Source organism: Bos indicus, chromosome 5, assembly GCF_029378745.1.
Source record: "Bos indicus isolate NIAB-ARS_2022 breed Sahiwal x Tharparkar chromosome 5, NIAB-ARS_B.indTharparkar_mat_pri_1.0, whole genome shotgun sequence".
NCBI classification, from domain to species: Eukaryota; Metazoa; Chordata; class Mammalia; order Artiodactyla; family Bovidae; genus Bos; species Bos indicus.
In genome coordinates, this window is record NC_091764.1 from 39928649 (window position 1) to 39947721 (window position 19073).

The 19073-nt window shown below is 35.0% G+C and overlaps 1 protein-coding gene across 3 annotated transcripts in view; it reads right to left on the reverse strand.

The window, feature by feature from the left end:
• Positions 1-19073, reverse strand: part of CNTN1 (contactin 1) — a 404757-nt gene that overhangs the window by 71142 nt on the left and 314542 nt on the right. For all 3 annotated transcript variants that reach the window (XM_070789265.1, XM_019960785.2, XM_070789264.1), the window contains 3 exons: positions 16891-17040; positions 5407-5477; positions 2382-2616 (listed from right to left, as the gene is read on the reverse strand). In XM_070789265.1, the coding sequence (XP_070645366.1) occupies positions 2382-2616; positions 5407-5477; positions 16891-17040 (456 nt within the window). The remainder of the gene's footprint in view (positions 1-2381; positions 2617-5406; positions 5478-16890; positions 17041-19073) is intronic.

The following is a 19073-nucleotide window of genomic DNA, read 5'->3' on the forward strand; positions in this document are numbered from 1 at the left end:
ATACATATGTACACACACACTTTTACAAAATACGGAAATCCATAAGAATTTCTCTGATATCCTTGAGCAAGAACCATACTAATATTTTATATTTCTTTTAATTAACTTGTTTATGAAAACTTGTGAATACAAATCAAAATTTATTATTAATGTGTTCAACTTATCAACTCTCTATATATTATTAAAAATAGGAAATTAGGTATTTCTTACAGAAAATTATTCATTAACAATTAATTTTCAACTTTCTCATGCTATTTGTATGAGCTAAAGATACACAGCAATACTTTCCTCTTTTTCTTTTACGTTTAAGCTAAGTTTTTTTTTTTAAGATCATTTGAAACAAGTTGTGACATTCACTGCTTCTTGGGTTCAGGAAAGCTTTTATAAGTCTAATCTTCCAATTGGGCATCAAGTCAAATATGTATCAAAAAGGCCTCTGTTCAGTGAAAAAAAAATACTCTATATCCCTTACAAAAATTACACAAAGAAACTAAGGAAATCTTAAGCAGGAATGATCAGGAGTAATCAATTTTTATTGTCTTTTCTGAACAAGACAAAATACTCTTTTATGCTGAAGTGTCCTGCATGTGAACACTGTTGTCTTTCCAAAACAAGGTAAATGTGTGGTACTATGATTGATTTCTTAGCAGTAAAAGAGAAAATGAACGTTTATACAAGTTTCAGCACATGCAGGTTTTATGAGGCTTATGAAACATTTAGGAAAGAAATGTAATTAAATACAGATGGCCATAACTAAAGACATGACAAGCATGACCTTTACCTGATTACTTTAGCATCAAATAAAACATTAAGAATGATACTAGGTGAGAAGATGACTTGTAAAATATTTTATATTTTCATTTTCTCTGTGAGTTGTACATATGTCATTCAAACTATTAAGATTGAGTCAAGTTATAATATTTCTTCAAATTAGAGCGAGTTTTGAAAATGTAAAATTCATTACCGAGGATTAAAAAGTCCAGAATTGATTATAAATTTAGAAATTTCTACTTGTTTTTCTATGTGTTTATCTTTCAAAAAGAGTGTGTGTACATAGATACATATATAATATAGTTGTTTATGTTTGTATTGGAAGTAAAGATCATGGAATGCTTTGAATATATACATTTTTAACAAATATGAAAGCTAACAAATCTATGACTATAGAGCATAAACTTTAAGCGATAGCTAAATGTTTCTTGTGGACCAAACATAACGTAAATTGGGTAAACTAACAAATAGTGCTTTTTCTCTAAGAAATCATAAGAATATTTCACATAGCTTTAAGTTTTAAAACCCTTCCATTGTTGCTTGTCACACATGTGCAAAATGAAACTTATCCAAGCACAAATGTGTTAGGTCAGAAAGCAATGAAAATTTCTACTTTCTCTTTTAGTTATTAATTATTTACCTAATGCACACGAGTAGAAGGTATAATAAGGAAGTATTATCTTTTCAAATAGGAAAATAAATAATAAAAATGTAGTAACTTAAATAGGAAATCATAGAAATTAGTGTAATTACATTTAAAATTATGTATCATTTATCATAGATATATAAAGTTCTTTAGGAACAAGATTGGTTCAATTAAAGTTTCTAGAAAAACAGAGTACCAGTATCGGTAATTTTATCCCTTTCATATATATTTTTATTTTCAAGAAAAAAACTTACATTGGCCTTCTGACCCCTTTTTCATAGAATTATGCCTAAATTCCCTTTAATAAAATTCCAGGATGCTACTGTTGATAAAGAATCTGCCTGCAACGCTGGAGACCCTGGTTCAATCCCTGGGTAGGGAAGATCTCCTGGAGAAGGGAATGACAACCCACTCCAGTATTCTTGCCCGGAGAATTCCATGGACAGATGAGTCTGATGGGCTACAGTCTGTGGAGTCGCAAAGAGTTGGACACAATTGAGTGACTAACACTAACACTAACACTAATGAACATGCTACTGTAATGACAAAAAAAAGTTACATAAATGCTACACTACACATTTTTGAGTTAAATGGAGAAATTTTATCAAAAATTATATTATTAATTAAATATTATTAGTATTATTAAAGAGTTGGTAAACTAGTGAATTTTATGAATGAACAGGCACACTGAGGTTCTCAAATCTAGAGATTTTCTGACTGCAAAATTATAATTAAGAGATCAGGAATAGGGTCTAAGCCAACGATTTTAGTGGCGATTTACTAACTACCATAAACACAATCTAAAGGATGAAAAAGATTTTAGCAACATTCTTGTCATTTAGATAAAGAGACTGACATGCTGATTTGGCTCAAAATAATACTGAAAAGACTGCAAACAAAATGCCTACTAGAGAATCAGATTTTTCATCCCTCATCATGCCAGTGGGGCCTTTCTTTCACCTACCGTCTTGTGCGGAGTGGATGACAGCTGTGAGACTGTAGGGTCCGTCTCCTTTGTTGTTGAAAGCTTTGACTTTGACTTGAAATGCAGTGGAAGGGCGCATGGTCTCGTCTTTATGGACATAGCGGCCAGTATCTGGATTAGTAACTGTCACTTTTTTCCATTCTTCCCCATCAAATGGCTTAAATGCCACTATGTAACCAAAATTGTTGCCGTAATGGTATTCTCTTGACAAAGGCTAAATAGAAATTGAAATGTTAAACAGGTTTAAGCAATAGAGGTAACGGAGAAAATCATATGCAAACAAAAATGCTACACATGGAAGCAGGCTTTCTGTAGAAACATTTTTATTTCTTAAGTGAGAGCTGCCTACAAAAATTCGGCACAAACAAGCTGCAACACGTGAGACTTCATTTACCAAGTTCACTATTTCTGAAACACTCTGGGGGAGGGGTACCTCTCACTCTGGGTCTTTTTACTTTCAGTTTCTTCCTTCAAGGGTGCTTTCCCTGAGTCAAAAGACCCTTCCCTCACATTCTGAAGGCTAAAAAACTACTTGGTGCTTTCCCTGGCCACAGGATCTGCCATTTTAAGATTCTTTGTGCAATAATCCATATAAAACATCCCCAGTTATTTTTCCTTCTTTAACACTATTATGATCTACACTATATATTTACTTATTGTCTACTTTATTCTTTCTTGCCTAGTAGAATGTAAGTTTCATGAGAACAGGGTTATTGACAGTTTCATTTACCTCTTTATCTCTAAAACCTAAACAAAGTCTCAAGTAGTATTTATTCAGTGGATAAGTTAATGAATTTCTTTAGAGTTGAAAGACTATAATAAGAAAGTTAATTATACACTGGAATATCTGTACTGCTACCGAACAGTAGAAACTGGTCACAGAAAAAGAAAGAAGGAGAAAGGAGAAAAAGATAGCATTGCCTCCATCTGCAGGTGACTGGCTAGGCACCCTGTCTGACTCTAATACTGAAGAAAGACCTCTGTTTTACATTTTCTTAGAGCTATTATTGGATTTCTCTGGTGGCTCAGACAGTAAAGCATCTGTCTACAATTTAGGAGACCTGGGTTCGATCCCTGGGTCAGGAAGATCCCCTGGAGAAGGAAATGGCAATCCACTCCAGTACTATTGCCTGGAAAATCCCATGGACAGAGGAGCCTGGTAGGCTAGGCTCCATGGGGTCGCAAAGAACCGGACACGACTGAGCGACTTCTTACATGTCAATTACTCAATAAAGATGTCCATGTCAGCCCTAAATTCTGACTTAAATTCTACTGAGTATTCATCATTTAATCTTTTTTAGTCATTATGTATTTGCTTTTTACACAGAAATATCACAGGTAAAGTGTCTTGAGGGGAAAGCTTTAACTAAGTACAACATAGTAGCTCGAATATCCTTATGTTAAACAGGGATGCATGTAAATGTACAAAGTTCAAAGGAAGAAGAAGTTGCTCTTGGTTGCACAATATAGAAACTGTAAAGCATGATCACAAGGAGGGACATAATATAATTTCACATTATTAACACAATAGCCTAACATTTCCAGCAGACTTTAAACATTTCTTTTTCTTATTGATAGTTCTATACTTAATTTTTGCAATTTAGTATATCAGAATTGGGCTTCCCTGGTGGCTCAGATGGTAAAGAATCTGCCTGAAATGTGAGAGAGACCCAGGTTCAATCCCTGGGTTGGGAAGATCCCCTGGAGAAGTGAATGGTAACCGCATTCCAGTATTCTTGCCTGAAGAATTCCATGGACAGAGGAGTGTGGCAGGCCACAGTTCATTGTATCTCAAAGAGTCAGACATGACTGCACGGCTAACATATCAGAATTAGCTATGAAGCTTTCAGAATGTAGTGACTCTCTGGTCCTGTTCTCAGAGACTTGATTTCAAATTTATGGTAAATGAGTTCCAATCTGAATGTTTTGACAAGCTTCTCCTCTTATTGTGAGGCAGATATCTACACATGTTGAGAAAATAAAACCTAAAGAAGTAAAATGTTCAAATTTTCTAATATCTTCACTTTTTGTGTATCACACTGTCACTAAAACTGCCAAATCATTTGAGATTCAAATGAAGAAGAGGCGATTTTTTCCTGAATCCTACTTTAATATAAGATGTAATGACAAGTATAAAATATGACTATACAATACAGAGTGAAGTCAACTTTGGCTAAATATCCACTTATTGTAAAAATTAATTTGACACATGTAAAGAATAAAACGTGTTCGTTATTTCTGTAGTTTTCGGAATTTTTTGGAGTCTTAGTTGTGTTCTTTGACCATCAGCAGAGATTTAATGGATACATAGAGCTATATAAAGCATGTTAGCTACATAAATGCCAGATGTCTAATTCAGACACATTTATGTTATCAAAATTTTCCTCATCCCCGATACCTCTGTCACTTCAAAAATCCAACTAGGATACATTATTTTCCAAACATTATAATCTCTGATACAGAGCTCCCTTTGGGTTATAAAATTTTAATAAAATGTTTTGGATACCTTAATAACAAGTCATTTGTGGGGACTTCTAAGACTGACCTATAGTGATAAATTACACGTGCTGATGAAAGTAAGTTTCAAGTCAGAAAGCAAGGGCCAATTTAAAAACAGATGCTGATACAAAAGATTTTTTAACTGAATCTTTGAAATTTTGAAAGTCCAGAGCAAAAATTATGAATTGCAATTGGGTTACCAGGCCACAGTGAGTACAGAGTACATTCATCTCTGGAATGAAAGAATTGAATGTTTATTTAATCTTTTAGGCCTAGGCCTATAGATACTATAGCATCAATAAATTATTTTTGCATAAGAATGGCACACTAAGTCATAGTAAATTAGGCAAAATCTGGCATGCATTAGAGAAAAAAATTAATTTTAGTAATTTATTCTTATTTGTTTTTGAGGCATTGTCTTTTATTTTATTTCAGGAAACAAAATGGGTTTGAGATTAAGTGTAGGTAAAGCAACAAATTACATGTGCAACTTCTTAACACTTACCGCCCATGTTATGGTCAGTTCTCTGTTGCTTCCACCTCCACCTCCTACATCTGAAGGAGCCACATTAGGTGCTGAAACAAACAAATAAAACCACAAAAGAGAGGCCATGTAACTTTTTCTGATGTTAGATTTCTTATTCACTTAGAAACCATACACATTTTTTTTCCTTTTACTAGAAAAGACAAGCTGCACACGATACACTCAATTATAATGATAATGCCCCAGATTTGCTATAATAATCTGATTTTCTGCCAAGATAAAAATTAATTCAGTGCTACATGAAATGTGCTGGATTCCTTCATTAAAAGGTAGTGAAGCAAATTTGCCTTCCCTTTTTAAATTTTTTCTGTGTCCTTTCATTTAATATGACTTTGAAAGACTGGACTCATTTTGTTGGGAAAATATTTCACAGCTCTTGTTTTGAACTCTATAAACTTCTAACAACATACTGTTGGGTTAGTTTCATGCTTCAGTCTACAAATAACTGTTAAGAAATGGAACATGCACATTAACATAGGATTGTGCTTCCCAAAGATATTTGGAAACATTACAAATCTAATACTGTTTTTGTGTTCTCATTTTCAATGCCTAAATCTCTTCGGGAACCCTGTCCTGTCAGGGTTCTTCTCCCTTACTCTATCTTTTTATAACATCATTCGATTTTTCAGTCTCTCTACTGTAGTGACTATCCTTTGTAACCTCTCAGCCTTAAAAATCATCCTATAATAATACTGCTTTACACTTAACCTCCAAGCCATCTCACCCTTTCCTGTCACTGAGGTGCAAAGAAGAACTGATACATGATTATTTTTGTACTTCACTCTATAATCACTTTTTAATGATGCATAATCTGTTTTCTATGTCTTCATATTACTGAAATCACTCTCTCAAAAATCACAAAATTGCTTTTAACTACCAAGTCCAATGGCTTCTTTGTTTTTCTCCAAGTTATTCTCTCTCCTTGGAAGTCCTTCAGGATGTGTGCTATATATTATTAGATTTGTAGGTGGCTCACTGGTAAAGAATCTGCCTACAATGCAGAAGATGTAGATTCAATCCCTAGGTTGGGAAGATCCCCTGGAGAAGGAAATGGCAACCCACTTCAGTATTTTTGTCTGGGAAATCTCATGGACAAAATGAATGTGCTGGTTTACTTCAACAAAAGATAGTGAAGCAGATTTGCCTTCCCATGTTTTATTTATTTGAAAACCTATAGTCCATAGATTACAAAACAGTTGAACATGACTAAAAAATAAGATTAAATACTGTCTTATTGTAGGCTACATCTTATTGGATTTGCATCTAATTGGAGTTGTACAGATAAATATTAAAGCAGTTTATTCCTGTACTTCAAGCCCTTGGAGACCAGCTACCCAACTACATGGAAGAAGACTGTGTCTTTACTGAGAACACACATTTTCCCACACAACTGCTATGACTCAGTCTGAGATACTATTCCCAGTTCTCTTAACATTTTAAAGAACAGATGAAATGTCATTTCTTCCTTGACTTTCCAAACAGTCCTCTCAAAAGGAAACAGCAACACCTTGGAGAGAGTATTTATTTACAGATCCTAATGTAACTGTGATTCTCAAATACTTCAAAATTTCCTCTATGTTAGTCATGAAAATTCTTTGCTGAACTATGTATAGTAATTATACAGAAACAAACAAAATGGAAGCTATTTTTTTGTATCTATAAAATTATATGGTTTACTTTCCAGATTAAGAAATTAATGTGAAGTTTGAGAGATTTTTTTATTCAACTGTCACCACATGAGAGTTAGAAATTAAATTTAGTGCATGGGGGTGTTAAAAGTTAATTTACTTGTAGCACTTTAGATAAAATACATATTAAAGGAGTCCTCAGGCCTAGAAAAGAAGATAACCTCAAGGGCCCTTGCTGAACCATCTGACTTCCAGGATGGCAAAACTAAACTTTAAGTCCCACCCTGATACTCAGGGCAGACTGCATCAGCCTGGGACCCACCATCCGCTGCCCGGAACCCCGCCCGCCCCGCCGCCCCTGTTTATCAGCAGACTGCCATCTCAGCTAAAGATTACCCAGAACGCCCCGCCTGACTAAATCTTCCCGAATCACTTCTGCAAAACCTCCTCTTAAATATGAAGCCTCCCTAGTCCCGCACCGCTCAGCCTGGTCGTTAGACGGACTATCGTCCCTCCTTGCCTGAATAAAGGTAATCTGTCTCCATTAAGGTCATCTTCCTTTCTTCATTGCCTCGTCTGAACTATACCTTACACATATTGAAGGCTGAAACATTAGAATACTCTTGGAAATTCTTTAAACTCCGTAACTCATGTTCTGAAGCCCAAACTCTACCTGCTATAGAGAAACAAAAAGCATGTTGTCTTGCAATCAATGAATAAATCAAATTTTGTGTGTTTAAGTATAAATATTGTGGTGACTGGCAAATAGTTTCAAAAGTAACTCCAGAATAATTTATTATACTGAAATTTGTTGAATCAGGTATTGCCTTCATCAGGGCAAGTATTATTTGCCAAAGCATTTCACTATAATCCATTTTATTATAATCAATATGAACCTTTCTTATTTAGAAAAGATCTAAAAATAGAGTCTGCTTATGTTATAGTGAATGTTTTTCCCATTTCATAACACTTATTTTAAAGATAATTTTGCTCTTCAAAGATCACCCATCGAGTTCAATATGCTGAAAACAAGACAAAGACACACTCAGAAATAAAGGTAGCTGTATCTCTTAATAGAGTGTCATATACATTACTTGGAATAATAATTGATTTAATTTCCTTTGAGCTTTGAATGTTCAGTTGTAAACTTAGCAGCTAAGGGACATTTTTTTCACAAGGGAATTGGACATATAACCTACACATCTGACATGAATCTGAGCAACTAGTTCTGTGTTTGTATTTAGTCCTGCAGAAACAGGAGGACTTGGCCAAATAGTGATTCTGTTCAAGGAAGTAAATTACCCTGAGCACAAGGAAGTTTATTTAACTTTAGGCTCCAGGGCATTTAACAGTGAACAAACTAGGCATTCTCTTAATGATAAATCATTAAAAATAATTTTAATAAATATTTTGTAAAAATATAAAGTTCTTGAATTAATCACAAATAAACAATGAAAGGTAATGAGGTTTTTTAATTCACGCTTTTGCCATGATTTCAGTCTAATAGGGATTCTTTGTTGATGTTTATAGAATGGCTTTGAATTTTAGTTGTAGATCTAGAAAATATTTAAAAAGAAAATCAAGCCAATACCCTGATTCATCTTTCCTATGTTATGAAACTAATGCTGTCAATTTTACTTTTAGATTTAGCACTTAAATAATTTGCATAGAAGTACCTTTGGGGACTTCAGCATTTTATTTAACAATATGCAAATCACCTTGGGACACAATTCTAAATTACAAAAATCATGGAGTAGAGGCTCTTGACTTAGAATATATTGATTATTCAGTTCTTGTTAATTATTGCTTTAATTTAAATAGCTATTTTTACAGAGATAAAGTTACCATGGATGTATTGGGTTGATCAAAAAAGATCATTTGGGTTTTTCCATAATATCATCCAGAAAAACTTGAATAAACTTCCTGGCTAACCCAATAGCTTCTTATTTTAATTTGCATCAGAATTTCTTTGTGATTTAAAACAAATTTTTTAGTAAGAAATTCAAAATAGCAAGTAATACTCTAGAGTCTAGATAAACAAAGCGATTAAAGTCTTACATCTGCTTTTATTCTATCTGTAAATATGTTTTCTTTCTGAAGAGATTAATAAAATTAATAAAGTCAAAAAATTAATAAAATCAAATGAACTGCATGTTTGGATATTCAAATGAGTTGCCCATAACCCATGATCTACTGTTCTGATGGTGGAGCATATTGTTAACAATTTTAATGCATCTACCATGTTAAATTGATGCTCTTTGCAGGTGAGGACGATCCCTTGGGGGAGGGCATGGTGACCCACTCTAGTATTCTTGTCTGGAGAATCCCATGACAGAGAAGCCTGGCAGGCTATGGTCCATAGCGTTGCAAAGAGTCTGACAAAACTGAAGCAATCTAGCACACACGCATCAGATAAAAGAGATATAGGGTCTGAGATAGTTCACAAATATATTAATGTCTTTAGGGCTTATCAGGCCAAATTTGTTGTTTGCTTATTAATCTAAATTTTGCTGTCAAACAGGAAATTTAAAAGCATGTGACAGAGTAAATTTGTTAATTTCTCAGTGGAATGTTAGTCTAAAAACAAGTAATCTGGGGAAAGTTCAGATGGGCAGAAAAGAATGCTATGAACTGAAATAATCATAATAAATAGTAAATTTATTATTAATATAAAGAACTCAGACCAATTATGGATATTTCATTTAAGTGAAAGAATGAACACTTCCCAAGTTTATCTCACTGTATTAAAAACAAAAGCATCTAATGCATATTTTAACTTTATTTTGAACAAAACAAATTGCATTTATTAATGGATTTGTCTAAATTTTATTTTATTTTTTTTTCTAAATTTTAATATACGATTATCACTATAGCTTTGATCACTACTTTTCTTTTCATTATCCTCTATTCACTTACAATTTCCAGAACCATCCTCTTTTCCTTCTTGTTCCTCTCTTTTCCTACAAATAATTTTAAGTACCAGATATAGATACTATGCTGTGATAAGCACTAAAGTTACAATATGAATAAAATCTGATTTCAGTCCTGAAGATGCTAATATAGTACAAGCTAAATATGTACAACTAGTTTTAACTCATATGTTAAATATCTACAATGTATTAAAAAATCCCCAGTAACAGTTTGCTGGATGAATGTATGAAGTGAAAGTCGCTCAGTCGTGTCCGACTCTGTGTGACCCCATGGACTGTATAGTCCATGGAATTCTCCAGACCAGAATACTGGAATGAGTAGCCTTTTCCTTCTCCAGGGGATCTTCCCAACCCAGGGATCCAACCCAGGTCTCCCACATTGCAGGTGGATTCTTAACCAGCTGAGCCACAAGGAAAGCCCAAGAATACTGGAGTGGGTAGCCTATCCCTTCTACAACTGGGGTCTCCAGAACTGCAGACAGATTCTTTACCAACTGAGGTATGAGGGAAGGACCAGATGAAAGTATGAATGAGTGTATTAAGACTCATCTAGAACTTCAAAAGGATTTTTATGTATCACACCTAACTGGATACTCAGGTTAGCACTTTTAAAACAAGATTTTTCTATTGTATTATTAGTGACAGCTACTGAATTTAATATAGCATCTTACTGGCTATTAAATATGTTCTTGATACCATTCTTCTCCTTTATCAAACATATCTAAAAAATAAAAGTATATGAAAGAGCAGAAGAGCTTCATTGGACATGAAATTAAAGTTTTAAACAAGGTATGAAAGTGTTGATTCCAGTGTTATAGTATTTTTTCTCTTTTCCTTCTTAGTTGTATCTGGTAAATAAATGGCAAAAGCTTTCAAAGCAAACCTGAGTATACCATTTTAGGATACTGACTTGCCAACTGTACCTGCAGAGCTATTAGCCATAAGGGTTTGGTCTTACAATGACACATCACTTTGAAGGATGCTTTTGTTATCTCTCATTTACAGTCAAAATTAAATGGGTTACAAACACATCTTCTAATTCTTCATTTGGGACCATCCATTTTATAATGCACTTGACTGAAACCAAAGAATATACCCAACTGTGCCTTGCGATCTTAACATTAAGTAATTGGACAGATAAGGGTGTATGCTGCACTAGATAATGTCCTGTCTTTCAGTCAGCATAATGAGCCACACAGTACCCTTCCCATAAAATGGAAACTAGCCTTTATCTCATATAACAAATGTTGGCATCTCTTAGAGACTTGATATAATGGTACATGACAAGACAAATAACCCTGTGTTTCAGAAAGTATTGTTTTGTAAGGATAAAAAATATAAATGTCCAATTTTATGAATACTCAATTTTTCAAAAACAAGATGAAAGAAAAAACAGAAATTAAAGAGAAAGTCTGTTGAATTTTATTGTATTAAATATATAGACATATTCTTGTAAGATTATATGATCCTCTACTATGTTTAGAAAAATGGAAACATTGCCAAATGTGGTGATTTATTACAGAGTAGATAATATTTTCTTATAAGCATATTAGAGCATAAAATGAGCATTGAGAACATAATAAAAATTTGATTCAGCAAATATTACGTACTTGAAAGTACTAACTTTGCTTTCCTTACATGTTTCTAATCATTATAAGATTTCATAAGGAAAATAATTTCCACTTAGAGATGAGAAAATTGAGGTTTAGGGAGGTTGAGTAATGTGCCTCTAATTACGGAGATTTTAAATGATGGAACCAATATTCTACTAAAGGATCAATGTCCCAGAGCTTTAATACTGCACATTGTTCTTGTAGGAAGTTGTTTAGGAACAAAGCTTTTATTATTACAAAGCCCTTAATTTGAATTCCAGCTCTGCTTCACATTAACTGAATGGGATATTGACTTCTTTGTATGTAAATTAGAAATAATAATACAAGTGAATAAAGTTATTGTGGGAATTAAATGGAGCAATGAAAGTAGAGAGTTTAGCACTCTGAGATAACACACAGAAAGTACCTAAATGATAGTAGGCATAAACGTTGATTAATAAAGGATCTAAAATATTTTCTTACGAAAGGTTAACAAATGTATTACAGAGTATAGGCTTTATTTTTTCACAATTGAAAGGAATGCATCATTTCACTATATCACTATAGAGTCATATCTTGCATTGCGAATAAGACTGTTACTACTTCATGTGTTTGTTTTGTGTTTGAAGGCTTTTAAGAGAAGTTGTTTTCCAAGCACACTAGAGAGAGAATTAAGTCCTTAACAAAATACATTTCAGCAAACATAATGTTAGAGGTGATACTTAATGAAGGTGATGCCAAAAGTTATTGGTTGAAAGTAATAACCTTACCAAAATTTTAGGTTTGATATCAGTCTGAAACAAATTGTTCCCAGCATTTCTAAAGATAAGAAAACATTAAGGTTGGAAAGTCTTCAGAGTTACATGAAAACTCCTGGCAAAATGGACATAAAAAGTATTCTAGTCTTCTAAATATGATATTAAATATAAATTATATTCAGAGATTCACATATGAAAGAGTTAGATTAAATCTTTCTTTCTGAACATTTTTATTGTTGCTCTTAAAAACATATTTCATTTCATTGATTGTACACTGAGATTAAAAAATAAAAAATCTAAATTCTTATGATAATTCTGACCAAATGATCAACCAAAGTATACTAAAGCAATAAGTTTTGAAATAAATAATTTTTTGGTAGCAAAATTTCTCAGAAGGAAAAGGGAGGGTCTACTAACATCGTCAATGCCAGAGAAAATATCTTCCCTCCCCATGAACAATGTTATTTTTGGATTAGAATTAATTCACATTTCACTGGTAAACATAGGACAGAAAATTAATCAAGCTCCATGAAATAAAAAAAAAAAAAGCTGATATCTGAGGTAAATCTGTTATAATTTTTAACTGAAATTGGTTTATTTTGACTGACTTGATATTTTTGCAATTTTATTTAGAAAATGAATACTTGTTGAAGCAAGTACGTGATCTCTCAGCATGAATTATGTGGTTTAAACAACCAGTCAGATAATGTCCCAGTTCCTTTTTATTTTTGATTTTTAAGAAGGGACAACTGTGTTCAGTTCATCACATAGAAGCTTCTATACAAACATAGGAGGCTTTAATAATAAAAACCAAACTCAAGGGTCCTGGCTATCTGGTATCTGCATTCTCTAAAGCTGCAATTTATATTATCTCTGTATCCTAATGAGATTTATGTGAGGTAGAGTAAAAGAAACAATTGTGTTCATTTCACAGGTGGATATACGAAGGCAAATAAAAAATGGTATTTAAGTCATATATTTTTGTAATTGAGAATGAAATATGAATTTCTACTAGAACACTAATAAAGTTTCATATAAATGTGCTTTTAAAACCTGCTTGAAAAACCACCTTTAAGAGAGAAAGTTGAATGCATCAGGTCTGGATTTGAATTCTGAATATTGAAAATAGTTATATCAACCTAGGCAAACTATCTAGTGTCTCTGAGTTTACTGCTTATTAATGAGTATTGGATTATAATACCTTCCATTAAAACTATTAAAAAACTAAGATCATGGCATTTGGCCCCATTACTTCATGGCAAATAGAAGGGGAAAAGGTGGAAGCAATGACAGATTTCCTCTATTTTGGCTTTAAAATCATTGTGGCCAGTGACCACAGCCATGAAATCAGAAGACAATTGCTTCTTGGCAGGAAAGGTATGACAGACCTAGACAGTGTGTTGAAAAGCAGATAAATCACTCTGCAGACACAAGTCAGTATAGTTAAGGCTATGGTCTTCCTAGTGGTCATGTAGGGTTGTGGAGAGCCGGACTGTAAAGAAGGCAGAGGGCCAAAGAATTGATGCCTTTGAACTGTGGTGCTGGAGAAGACTCCTGAGAGTTCCTTGGACAGCAAGGAGATCAAACCAGTCAATCTTAAAGGAAATCAACCCCCAATATTCATTAGAAGGACTGATGCTGAAGCTGAAGCTTTTATTTTGGTCAACTGATGCGAACAGCTGCATCATTGGAAAAGTCCCTGCTTCTGGGAAAGCTTGAGGGCAGAAGGAAAAGAGGGCATCAGAGGATGAAATGGTTGAAGGCATCTCCTATCAAATGGATATGAAGTTGAGCAAATTCCAGGAGATAGTGAGGGACTGGGAAGCCTGGTGTGCTGCTGTCCATGGGGTTGCAAAGAGTCAGACCCAATTGGGCGACTGAACAATAACAACAATACAATCAGATCAGACCAGATCAGATCAGTCGCTCAGTCGTGTCCAACTCTTTGCGACCCCATGAATCGCAGCATGCCAGGCCTCCCTGTCCATCACCAACTCCCAGAGCTCACTGAGACTCACGTCCATCGAGTCAGTGATGCCCTCCAGCCATCTCATCCTCTGTCGTCCCCTTCTCCTCCGGCCCCCAATCCCTCCCAGCATCAGAGTCTTTTCCAATGAGTCAACTCTTCGCATGAGGTGGCCAAAGTACTGGAGTTTCAGCTTTAGCATCATTCCTTCCAAAGAAATCCCAGGGCTGATCTCCTTCAGATTGGACTGGTTGGATCTCCTTGCAGTCCAAGGGACTCTCAAGAGTCTTCTCCAACACCACACTGCAAAAGCATCAATTCTTTGGCACTCAGCTTTCTTCACAGTCCAACTCTCACATCCATACGTGACCACAGGAAAAACCATAGCCTTGACTAGACGAAACTTTGTTGGCAAGGTAATGTCTCTGCCTTTGAAGATGCTATCTAGGTTGGTCATAACTTTCCTTCCAAGGAGTAAGTGTCTTTTAATTTCATGGCTGCAGTCACCATCTGTAGTGATTTTGGAGCCCAGAAAATTAAAGTCTGACACTGTTTCCACTGTTTCCCCATATATCCCACAACCGCACAACTGCACTCATCTCACACGCTAGTAAAGTAATGCTCAAAATTCTCTAAGCCAGGCTTCAGCAATATGTGAACCATGAACTTCCTGATGTTCAAGCTGGTTTTAGAAAAGGCAGAGGAACCAGAAATCAAATTGCCAACATCCACTGGATCATAGAAAAAGCAAGAGAATTCCAGAAAAACATCTATTTCTGCTTTATTGACTATCCCAAGTCTTTGACTGTGTGGATCACAATAAACTGTGGACAATTCTGAAAGAGATGGGAATACCAGACCACCTGATCTGCCGCTTGAGAAATTTGTATGCAGGTCAGGAAGCAACAGTTAGAACTGGACATGGAACAACAGACTGGTTCCAAATAGGAAAAGGAGTTCGTCAAGGCTGTATATTGTCACCCTGTTTATTTAACTTATATGCAGAGTACATCATGAGAAACGCTGGACTGGAAGAAACACAAACTGGAATCAAGATTGCCGGGAGAAATATCAATCACCTCAGATATGCAGATGACACCACCCTTATGGCAGAAAGTGAAGAGGAACTAAAAAGCCTCTTGATGAAAGTGAAAATGGAGAGTGAAAAAGTTGGCTTAAAGCTCAACATTCAGAAAACAATATAATACCTACCTCAAAATATTATTAGGAGGATTAACTGAAATATATGTGAAAATACTCAGCATAGATCAGTATTTTAGTGTTTCTATTCTTCTTTTATTATAGAATCATCTATTTTATCTGGTAAATTACATGAAGTTACATGAAACTTTAAGACAGAGTTTACTGATGGCAGTCTCCGTGAATAATTTAGCTTTAAAAACTACAGACAGTACAATTCATAATTATATTTAGAAGTTAAGCCAAGGGATTGATGTAGCCAGAAATGGATAAATGTTATTAAGATAACACAGCAGAATTTTAATGGTGTTCTGTCATCCATTTAAAATATTTTTCCCCAAATAAAGCACTGAAGTTTGGCAAGGCATAGTAAAAATAAACAAACTCAGAGAGTCTACAAAACATTTTCTTTTTCATAGACAAGGAATGATAAAGAAAAGTTATTATTAGAATCAGAACAATATTTTTGCCCAGAAATGCAAGGGAGAAGGAAAACAGAGTGGAATATTTCTTGTATGAACAATTATTAAAATGGAGTTGGTGTTCAGCATAAAAATTGGACCTAAATTGGAAGAATAGCTATGGTTGAGCTGAAAAGAGCACATTTAGAGTGGCACCTAATACTCAAAAGAACACATTATAACTATTTCTAAGGTGCTCTGACTCCCCAGGTGTACAGATCTGAGAGTGTCCTTCACTTTCTCTCCACAGCCTGCTCATCCTACTCTCCTGCTCATACTTCCATCCATGAGATCATTCAGTTATAAATGTCTCTGAAAGACAGAAAAAAATGTGAGCCTTCTAGATCAAGGGAACTGTCTACATGACTCTGCCTGGTTAAGATTCACAATTTACATTAAAATTTATATTCTAAATGGGCTTCCCTGGTGGCTCAGATGGCAAGGAATCTGACAGCAATGTGGGAGACCCGGGTTTGATCCCTGGGTAGGGAAGACCCCCTGGAGAAGGGAATGGCAACCCACTCCAGTATTCTTACTTGGGGAATTCCATGGACAGAGGAGCCTGGTGGGCTACAGTCCATGGGGTCACAAACAGTCAGACATACTGAGAGACTAACACCTTCACTTATATTCTAAACGCCAAATTCATTTAAGTACTGTCTAGAGGATCACAGACTTGCCTCTATTTACCTCTTTCCCATTAATTATGTAAAAATATTTTAAAGCTTTATATCTTCTCTTTTGATTTTTGACTTCTTGGCGCATAATGTGCATACATGTGTGATATACATATATATATACATTTTTAATTACTTACTTCACAGCATTATTTCCAAATATGTTCAATTATGTATTAAAGTGTCACTGAATTTATAAAACTTTAAAATTTTAAAACGTTTTTTCTACATACCAGCGCCATCTGTTTTAATTTTGTTTGATGGTATACTGGGCTCTCCTATACCCAATGTATTGGTTGCTACCACACGAAATTCATATTCCATCCATGGGATTAAATCCACTGCTCTCGCTGCCTCCATGTTTCCTTCAATAATTGGGGGATCTAAATAAAACAAATATTAAATAGAGAATATTAGTTGAGTAATATCACTCTTATAATTCCCTATTTTTATTTTACTCTTTTGAGAAAATGGCACATATTCCACTAAGTCAAATATAAATAAAAACTAGGATGATAAAATGTTAATTACATTTAAAGAAGTAAGAAGAGAGGTCCTTAAGAAAATCTTAGACCTTAGAAAGACAGACACACATATGTGTCATTTATTTAGTAAGTATAGGTCAGGTGCACTAAGATTCTGCTCTTCTAACTGACTCCCAGTTCAGGTCTTTGCTGCTAGTCCACCGGCTACACTCTGAACACTGAGAATATGTATTCTGAAGACAGAATCCAGAAAAATTCTTGACCCGAGGGTATGATTCAGGAAGATAAAATTTTTCTGGACTCAAACTGATATAGTGTATAGGTAGCAAATGATTGATTAGTACAGTACCTATATGTTTATACCCTTTTGTTGTAAGCTTTTTAGATTTAAACCCAAATCATTTGGGGCAGTTATTAATGTTAAAATAATTCAATCAGATTTATATAATATTCAGAATTTATGCTACTAGATATTAACAGGTAAATTATACCTTAGGGGTAAGATATGCTTCAAGATTGCTTATTTAGTTGAGGTATTAGAAAACATACAACCAAGGCAGGACCATACATTATTTTAAGTTCAGTTCAGTTTAGTTCAGTCGCTCAGTCGTGTCCGACTCTGCAACCCCATGAATTGCAGCACGCCAGGCCTCCCTGTCTATCACCAACTCCCGGAGTTCACTCAAATTCATGTCCATCGAGTTGGTGATGCCATCCAGCCATCTCATCCTCTGTCATCCCTTTCTCCTTTTGCCCCCAATCCCTCCCAGTATCAGAGTCTTTTCCAATGAGTCAACTCTTCGCATGAGGTGGCCAAAGTACTGGAGTTTCAGCTTTAGCATCATTCCTTCCAAAGAAATCCCAGGGCTGATCTCCTTTAGGATGGACTGGTTGGATATCCTTGCAGTCCAAGGGACTCTCAAGAGTGTTCTCCAACACCACAGTTCAAAAGCATCAATTCTTTGGCGTTCAGCTTTCTTCACAGTCCAACTCTCACATCCATTCATGACCACAGGAAAAACCATAGCCTTGACTAGATGGACCTTTGTTGGCAAAGTAATGTCTCTGCTTTTCAATATGCTGTCTAGGTTGGTCATAACTTTCCTTCCAAGAAGTAAGCATCTTTTAATTTCATGGCTGCAGTCACCATCTGCAGTGATTTTGGAGCCCCCCAAAATAAAGTGTGACACTGTTTCCACTGTTTCCCCATCTGTTTCCCATGAAGTGATGGGACCGGATACCATGATCTTCGTTTTCTGAATGTTGAGCTTTAAGCCAACTTTTTCACTCTCCACTTTCACTTTCATCAAAAGGCTTTTTAGTTCCTCTTCACTTTCTGCCATAAGGATGGTGTCATCTGAATAAGTTAGTTCTCCTAAAATATTTTTTAGGGCTTCCCTAAAAAATTCTTCAACGGTAAAGAATCTGCCTGTCAATATGGGTTCAAACCCTGGGTTGGGAAGATCCCCTGGAGAATGTAAAGGCAACCCACTCCAGTATTCTTGCCTGGGAAATCCCATAGATAGGAATTACTTATTTATCTATTTATGTATTAATCCAGGTAAGCAATAGTTCATTGGACATGGCTTAGCCACTAAACAACAACAAAATACTTTCACATGTCTTTAATAATCAATCTACACATACATATGCATATAAAACAGATGTACATCATTTATTTGAAAAATGTGTTCCCTTAGGCTTGCATATGACTCATTATCTTATTACTTAGGGAATTCCTAAATCTTTATGTAACACTGCAGACCATGAATACGTAGCTTTTTAAGATACTGTACCAACGGCCACCATAAATGCTGAGCATCACAGTGTCAGTTTCTACTTTTGGACAAATTCCTATACAACTCAGCCTATCCCATGTGTCACGTTGTCACGTGCGGCAGAACTCTCCTAGACACTAATTTTACCATCCA